Here is a 9,410-nt window from a genome sequence, read left to right on the forward strand (position 1 = left end):
GAAGAAAAGTTTTATTTTATTTCTTTTTTGTCTGGGCTGAAAATATCACAGTGTGTTGTTTTTCCAGTAAGCCTAATATACAGTTTAAATGGATTAGTTGTAACATAATTTAGAGTTAAACATTTAAACGTCACGCTATTTTTTTTCGTCGTTACGAGACAGTTTGTCAGTAAACGGACCTGTATTTTTATAAAACAGTCGAGGTACTGTAAATTTTACAGTAACTTACTGGCGAAAGTGCTGCCAGTAATTTACTGTAATTTTACAGTAAAAAGTTTTACAGTGTATTCTCTCACTTTATCTACACTGTGTTCAGACTTAGAGATAATAAAACAGTAACACTGTGTAGGACGACTTTTTTTTCACACAGAAAATTCCTCATGAAACAATAGGGGGATCGATGAAGAATCGGACTGATAAGCAGAATTAATGATGACATTCGGATCAATAAAGTCTTGCTGAACCCTTTCTGGGATTCACTTTTTACCCTTCTCAAGTTTGTATTGAAAATGTATCAGAGTTATAATAAGTATGCTATAGGCCTTTCTGTGTGGAGTTTGCATTTCATCCCCTAAATTTCTTGCTAAGTCTTCACAGTCAGTTGGGGTTTTTAAAGTCTCCTCATGCATGCCCAGTCAACCAGAGAATTTCAATACAAAGCTGTTGAGATTTGTGTTTAGCTTGTATTCTTATTCAGTGTGGCAGCGCTGCATTTAAATGTAGAGAGGCTTGTGTGCTTTATGTGGGAGGAATTACATGTGAGCCCTTTGGACGCTGTGGTTCGCTCTCTCTTCCCGTTTCTCTGCCACAGCAGCATGTGAGCGGTTCAAAGCCCAGACATAAGGAGATCCACTGACTCAGCAGGAATATCAGTCGCTTTATCAAGTGGAAACGCATTACAGAACATCCTTCACCATTTAGCCTTAATGGCAAATCCCATAATTGCTGCTACTGTAAGAGTATCATTAGCCCAATAACAACACAAATGGGAAGAGCAAGAGATGTCTGTGGGTTTATGTGAGCTGTAGTAAGACACATGCAGCTATACACATTTATCCAAAGAGTCACATCCATTCTGCCACTGCATTAACGACGTAATGTTCAGAAGTTCTGCCGGCCAATAAGGACTCAGATGCAGAGCAGGTGAACTGAAAAGTTTCCTTATTCAAAGAAGGGTAAGAAAAGGGTAAGAAAAGGGCTATGAAACACCTGACCTCACCTATATGACCTAATAATAATTTATTTTTTATTCTGACTTACTGGATCAACATTCTGAACCAAAAATATTTTTTAGCCATTTTGTGTCTTTTTATGTCTTTTTTGTGTCTTTTTTGGTCTTTTTTTTTTTTTTTTTTTTGTCATTTTGTGTCTTTTTTGGTCACTGCATGTCTTTTTTAGTCCTTTAGTCCAACATAAAATGTGATTTTGAATCTTTTTTAACTTTCAGAACACTATCATGCTCAATAAAGAACTTTAAATGTTGCAAATGTGAACAAAGATTTTTTTAGCACAACCTCACCTATATGACCTGATAATAATAATAGATTTTTTATTCTGACTTACTGGATCAACATTTTGAACCAAAAACAAACAAAGAAAAACCAACATAAATGTGATCTTGTGATTGTGTGTGATCCTGTCATCAACTCTGGTTTTTATTCTAGTGGGACTCGATTTGTCTTGTGTGTTTAGTGTAACAATTTGGGTCATTTTGTGTCTTTTTTTTTGTCATTTTGTGTTTTTTTTGCATTTATCCAAAGAGTCACATCCATTCTGCCACTGCATTAACTACTTAATGTTCAGAAGTTCTGCCGGCCAATAAGGACTCAGATGCAGAGCAGGTGAACTGAAAAGTTTCCTTATTCAAAGAATGGTAAGAAAAGGGCTATGAAACACCTGACTCTGAGTAAAAACTAGACAAAGAAAAGTCGCTCCAAAGAAGGAAAAACACAGAAAGCTATCTACACTAAAAACTAAATCCTAATCTAAGATATGGGGGAACTAAACTCTCGAGGAGAAAACAATTAAATAAAAACACCTACAAACAAAAAGCGCTCCAAAAGGGAGGAACACAACCTGATAGGAAAAATAAAAGATTCTACTAAAACACTATGAAAAACTGGATCAGGACTAAAGGGGGAAAAATAATAAAGAACTCAAAATCACTCCAAAACTTCTGGGACCCAGTTGAACCTGGACTGGACTTAAGAAAGCGTCCACTAATGTTAAGACCATTTATTCACCATAATAGGCTTCGATACATAAATAATTAATTAATTAAGTCATTTTAATTAGATAGCTTCACCTCAAATTAATCTTCATGTTCACAGCTTTCAGATGATGTTCACCACTTCTATCTGGCATTTATTGTTGACCTGCTATCTCCCCCTAAAAAACATCCACTGGCCACAACCAGCAGTTCTCAAAAAAGAAAAAGGAGCCGAATGGTAAGTGGTTAATATATCACAGTGACAGAGGGACACTCAGTCACTCCAGTCCGGGTCAGGGGAGCATGTAGACAGCAGCAGGTGAAAAGCGGCCCACATGGGGACCAGAACCACCACAGGATGAAGGATGCTCACACACTCATCATGAGGCCATGATGGCTGTGTGTTTGTGTTTTCCCAGGCTATACACTGTAAAAAATGTTTGTAGAAATTACAGTAAAACACTGTCAAATTATATCAGAAATAGGGCGTGAAATTAAAAATTGTATATCACCGTAGTAGACACTTTTAATTACCGTAAATCAAAGAATAGCACAAAACTTTTACTTTTTTCTGTCATAAACTTTAGAAAACACAGTTTTGCTGTAAAAAATATTAGATTTTTCAGTTAAAATGTATGGAGAAATACCATAACGTCACAAGGACATAACTACCCTAAAAATAATAGCAGACCAAAGGATCTAACAAAAGGACCTAAAATGACCAAAAGAGTCACAAATCGACCAAAAAAAAGACAGAAAACGACCAAAAGAGACACAAAACCATCAAAAAAGACACAAAATGACCAAAAGAGACACAAAACTATCTAAAAAGACACAAAATGACCAAAAAAAAAGACAGAAAACGACCAAAAGAGACATGAAATGATCAGAAAAAGACACAAAATGACCCAAAAAATACGTAAAATTATCAAATGAGACACAAAATTACCAAAAAGAGACACAATAGGGATAAAATGGCAAGTGATTTTTCAGTCTAAATGACAGATTTAGCTGATATTTACATTTAAATTTACAGTAGAAAACCCACTCACTGTATTTTTTACGGTAAAGTTCTGGCAACCACAGCTGCCGGTATTTTACCATAAATTAAACAGAATATTTTTTACAGTGTACTGGAGACTACAGACAGCTTCAGAAAGGCATCACTCTCTGGGAGCCTCAAACAACAACAACTGGACCAACCTGGTCTCACAGAAATCCGTGAAATAGCCACGGATTTCGCTTAACTCAAAATCCGTGGAATAGCCACGGAATTGCTCAAATTTACGTGAAACTGACACGGATTTTGCTACAATGCAAGTTAATGACAGTCATATCCCGTGGCTATTGGTTTGTTCCAAGTCACGTGACTTTCAAGGTCCCGGCGGTCAGAACAAAAAACATAGCGGATAGTTCTCTCATTTTTAGTGAAAAAATTAATATTTTGACTTTGTTTCTGCATAAAAATGGATTTTGATCACATTTCTAGCGAGAAATATATGTTTTATTTTCTAAATATTCACTCAGTGAATGTACATAATCACTTTGTATGTTGGAATAGCCACGGGATATGACTGGCATTAACTTGCATTGTAGCGAAATCCGTGTCAGTTTCACAGAAATTTGAGCGATTCCGTGGCTATTCCACGGATTTTGAGTTAAGCGAAATCCGTGGCTATTTCACGGATTTCTGTGAGACCAGGTTGCTCTGGGAGCCTCAAACAACAACAACTGGACTCACTTTGTCCTTGCTGAAAGCACACACACACACACACTTTCCTGCACACACACCGAGCCAAGATCAAAAGAGGAAGTGATAAAACGGTTTGACCCGCTGCAGCCTGTTTTTAGGCCTTCAGCTCCGTTTCCCCTCCTGCCAGATCACAGTGAGCAGCAGCAGATAGTGGAGATGGGGATGATGGACTCACCACTGTAGAACCGGATCAAACAGCTGAGGTCTGAGTTGGCGGCTTCTTGCTGGACTCGTACGGGCTCAGCGTAGCCCATCGCTGCCAGGTAGTCGTACAACATGTGGAGCGGACGCTCAGAGGGGTCCAGCCTCCTGCAGGACAAACAAATATAAAGGAGAGGTGGTGTTAACAATACACTGCTGTAAGAAAACAGCCACATTGTGACAGTAACATACTGTTTTCCATTAAAAAGGTATTATAATGTAGAAAACAATGCATTCTGGGCAATATTTGTAGGTAGCTTTCCGTTTCCCATAAAATATATGAACTTCACCGTAAAAAATGTGGGTTTTCTACTGTAAATTTAAATGTAAATATCAGCAAAAACTGAAAATGGTATATTTTTACAGCAAAACTGTGTGTTTCCTACAGTTCATGACAGTAAAAGTAAAAGTTTTGTGCTATTCTTTGATTTACGGTAATTAAAAGTGTCCTCTACGGTGATGTGTTTTACTGTAATTTCTACAAACCTTTTTTACAGTGTCCAAATTAGCAACACCAGTTTCTTTCACCCATTATAAGGGGGAAACATGTTGAAGCATATCAAACTAAAGGTTTCTTTATCCACATTAAACACAGCAGACAGCTGTTCAACAGGATAGCAGAAGTGTAAAGAAAAGCCCAATTCCCAAGAGAAAAAAATATTGTTCAGGAAGTCTCAAGGTATAAATATGTAGCGCATTAAATATATAAATACAGCACCACAAAGTCTAACTGCAGTAACTACACAAAGGGTAAAACTGAGAAAAACTGCTTTAACGTTTTTTAACTGTCCAGCCAAATGTGTTATATGTAGGTTACTGATATGACATTTATTTCTACATGTATTGATGATGTCATTTTTATGCAAAAAAATCATTTATTTGACCTTCGACCCCAAAAACGTAGTTTCTGCACTCTGGTTTTGCTGTAAAAGGTTCTAATAGTGATGATAAACAGAGTTCAGTAACTATAATGTTGTTGTCTTCTTTCAGCTTTTATAGTTTGTTTTCAGTGAATAAACATTTTCAAATTGATTTTGTTATCAGTGTGTTTAAAAGTGTTTAACAACTCGATTCAAAGATTTGTATATTTTAGGCTTAATATTATAAATAAATGTTAGATTTTAGTCCTAATATCATTTTATCACCCTTTTTTTTGCTTGATTACTATCTAGATAATAATTTCTTTATCAAATAAACTTAAAATTTCTATTATTCTTGTCTTCACTATTCAACACAATGAAGAAATACAAGGCTGCACTGTATCAGACTGTCTGCTTTGGTTTTAATGTTTAAATTCGTATATATATCCAAAGCAGGTGTTAAGTGAACTAACTGCAGTCTGATTTGGTTTTGAGTTGGATTTTGTAGTTACTGCAATTTTTTTGTCATTATTTCTCTGACATAAAGTAAAATTGAAATCTAAAACTTTGTCACAAGATAAAACAGACATCAAGGAGTTAATTTTAGTAGCTTCAATGTTAAAAAGTTACATAACATATTTAACTTGTGTACATTTGATAACCCAAACCATGATATTTTCCTAAATCTGAGCAAGAAGATTTGTTGCCTAAACTTTACTGTCAAATTTTAATTCCATGAAGGTTTGTGTTGCATCAGGACAACAAACGCAACTCACACTTTCACTTCCAATCTGCTGGAAATGTTCCAAACAAAGGCCCGGGGCTGACTCATGCTCACTCATCTCCTGAAAAGCTAATCATTACTTATAATTGTTTTGACTGATGAGCCATCCACTACGATGACTCTAAATGGATTTTTTCAATTTGCAGTTCTACCAAATAAGGTGTTATACCATGAAAGCAATGAGCTGGTATCAGTAAAGGCATTTTCACTCCACTGACCAAAAACCAAAAGAAAATAAAGAATATCTCTAGATGTTCACATTAGTTTTACCAGTTGGTCCTGGCTTTTTTTTTTTTTTTTACAAATATATCAGCATCTGGATACATTCTTGCAGAAAAAAACAGTAACATTTACAGGAAATGAGATAAATGCTTGAATTTCAAAACATCACACCTCCTACCAGATGGGATTTTTGAACTGGGGGAACGAAGCTGTCAGCAAATGATTTCAACTCAATGAGTTATTTTTCCACTCCATGCCTTAACCAAAATGTTATATTTAAACATTTTTAAATGAACTATAGTGTAAACAACAACCAACATATTAACATAAATAAAAAGAAGTTTGTACATGAAATTCCCAGTGCAGCCAAACAAATTAACTGACTTGAAGCTGACTCAATGAAGGAGAATAAGGGTTCTTCGATGTTTTATTTAAGGCATCTTATTTTGACAGTCTTCTTATAAATTCTGTGGTGGATTCTGCTAACACATCCATGTGCTCTTATTAGCGATATTTTGTGGCCACCACCTTGATATGAAAGTTTAATGTGAGTTTTATATGAATGGCACTTTATCGTGTTGTGTGTGGAAGGTCCCTTTAATTACTTTTTATGGTAATTTTGTGTTTTTTTGGGGGGGTAATTTTGTGTCTTTTTTAATAATTGTGTGTCTTTTTTGATAATTGTGTGTCTTTTTTTGGTCATTTTGTTTATTTTTTAAGTAATTCAGTTTTTTCTGTCATTTTGTGTCTTTTTAAAATAATTTTGTGTCTTTTTGGTAATTCTGTGTATTTTTTTTGTCATTTTATCTTTTTTTGGTCATTTTGTGTCTTTTTTTGTAATTTTGTGTCTTTTTTTTATCATTTTGATATGAAAGTTTAATGTGAGTTTTATATGAATGGCACTTTACCGTGTTGTGTGTGGAAGGTCCCTTTAATTACTTTTTGTGGTAATTTTGTGGTTTTTTGGGGGGTAATTTTGTGTCTTTTTTAATAATTGTGTGTCTTTTTTGATAATTTTGTGTCTTTTTTGGTAATTGTGTGTCTTTTTTGGTAATTGTGTGTCTTTTTTTTTGGTCATTTTGTTTATTTTTTAAGTAATTCAGTTTTTTCTGTCATTTGTGTCTTTTTTGGGTCATTTTGTGTCTTTTTAAAATAATTTTGTGTCTTTTTTTTATCATTCTGTGTCTTTTTTGGTCATTTTGTGTCTTTTTTTGTAATTTTGTGTCTTTGTTTTTATCAGTTTGTGTCTTTTTTTAGTAATTTTGTGTCTTTTTTTGGTCATTTTGATACTGCCTCCAGCGGACCCCAAGTAATTTGAGTTTGAGACCCCTACTCTATGTGCTGCAATGTAAATAGTCTAACTAACGGAACATTAATCCTCTGTTTTACCGACGATATTTGTCACTGAAAGTGGGGGGGGCCGATCAGGATCACTATGAATCTGGGGGGACATATCACGCATGCCTCCTACACACAGTTGGCAAACAAATATCAACCCAAACCCAAGTCGAAGGCTACTTCTCTCTACTTTCCCTCCTATATTTGAAGCCTATATGTCAGACAGCTTCCAGCAGGCAGAGGAGGACGACCGGCTGGATCCCTGTTGACCATTAACACTGATACCAACACTTAGCACAGATATGCCTCATTTATTCACAAATCCTCCAACCTTGGGCAATGCAGCACGAAGCTGTAAATCTCTGTCAAATTCCACCCAGTGGGTTCATCCGTCCTCAGGGTGGAAGGTAAATTATGCAGCAAAGTATGGAAATATGCCCCCTCGATTTATAGCAGCCCATATAACATAACAGGGACAGGAGAGGTTTACAGAAACAACGTTGGAGTGTTTTCTTCACCCAATGTGACCTCTCTGGACAGTGTGGTGCATTTTCTCACACATGTACAGAAAATAATATTCTGTGTTGGTAACTCCCAATACAGGTTCCACCCAACAACACCCTGAGTAAATGTCTAATCAGCCAAAATAACTGAAAATGGCTGTGGGTGCAAAAAACGGACTCGATTGGCGAGTAAAAAGAAGATCTGAGAAGTGTGTTTTCATTTCATCAGGGTGTGTTTTACACTTTATTAGCTGGCAGGAGAAGTGAGGCCTCAGCAATCATAGATCCTTTAGAAAGGTTTCACTTCCTCGCAATAGAGACTGAGAGAAGGAAGTTGTTGTTCACAGAAGAAAAGGAACATCCCCAGCTGTGTAAATTTAATAAATAGCTGTTATCCTTGTCCTGTATTGGCAGGTACCTCCTGTGAAAATCAATAATCAGACCATAATGGAGCAAAGCTTACAATTTACGATCCAAATCACAATATTTGTGGGTATAATTTGTTTTCTAAATGGCTGCTACAGTAACGCCAAGGCTGTGCTTCATGTTATAATGTACATAATGTCTATGAAAACTATTCTAAAGCTACTTTCAAATCCTTCAATTATGGCAGGTTAAAGGGATACTTCGCCCCAAAATCAAAAGGACATACACTACTGGTCAAAAGTTTTGGAACACCCCAATTTTTCCAGTTTTTTATTGAAATTCAAGCAGTTCAAGTCAAATGAACAGCTTGAAAGGGTACAAAGGTAAGTGGTGAACTACCAGAGGTAAATAAAAAAAAGGTAAGCTTAACCAAAACTGGAAAATAATGTACATTTCAGAATTATACAAGTAGGCCTTTTTCAGGGAACAAGAAATGGGTTAACAACTTAACTCTATGGAGTCTTGGGCTATTTTGTCCATTTTTGAATTCTTTTCATGTCTTTGTAAGTCATTTTGTGTCTTTTTTAGTCATTTTGTGTCTTTTTTTAGTCCTTTAGTCCAACATAAAATGTGATTTTGAATCTTTTTTTTACTTTCAAAACACAATCATGCTCAATAAAGAATTTTAAATGTTGCAAATGTGCATTCATTTCATACACTGAGACATTAAACTGCATAATTTTCAATTAAATTCTGGAAAAGTTGGTGTGTTCTAAAACTTTTGACCAGTAGTGTATTTCTTCTCTTACCTGTAGTGTTATTTATCAATCTTGTTTTTTAATTTGAGTGGCCAAGTGTTGGAGATATCGGCCATAGAGACGTCTACCTTCTCTCTAACATAATGAGACCATATGGAAGCTCACTTGTAGTGGTCAAAGCACAAAATAACAACAACGACCACACAACAGCAACGACTATTTCCAGAAACCATGACCCATTTACCCAGGATAATCCGCAGACCTTGTTTTCAGTCGTTTCATGTGGGGACTAATTTCTTTTAAGTATAGGTTAAACATTAACCCACATTAAAACTGCTGACAACAAGCTCTGTGGATTATTCTGAGGGACCGGGTCATGATTTTCAGAGACGCAGAGACAGAAGACATTTTTTTAG

General features: G+C 35.7%; 1 protein-coding gene across 1 annotated transcript in view; it reads right to left on the bottom strand.

Moving 5' to 3' along the window:
• Window positions 1-9,410, bottom strand: part of phlpp2 (PH domain and leucine rich repeat protein phosphatase 2) — a 92,051-nt gene that overhangs the window by 72,271 nt on the left and 10,370 nt on the right. The window contains exon 2 of the mRNA XM_059358984.1: window positions 4,138-4,271. Within this exon, the coding sequence (XP_059214967.1) occupies window positions 4,138-4,271 (134 nt within the window). The remainder of the gene's footprint in view (window positions 1-4,137; window positions 4,272-9,410) is intronic.

This window comes from Centropristis striata, chromosome 2 (assembly GCF_030273125.1).
Source record: "Centropristis striata isolate RG_2023a ecotype Rhode Island chromosome 2, C.striata_1.0, whole genome shotgun sequence".
Classification (NCBI taxonomy): domain Eukaryota; kingdom Metazoa; phylum Chordata; class Actinopteri; order Perciformes; family Serranidae; genus Centropristis; species Centropristis striata.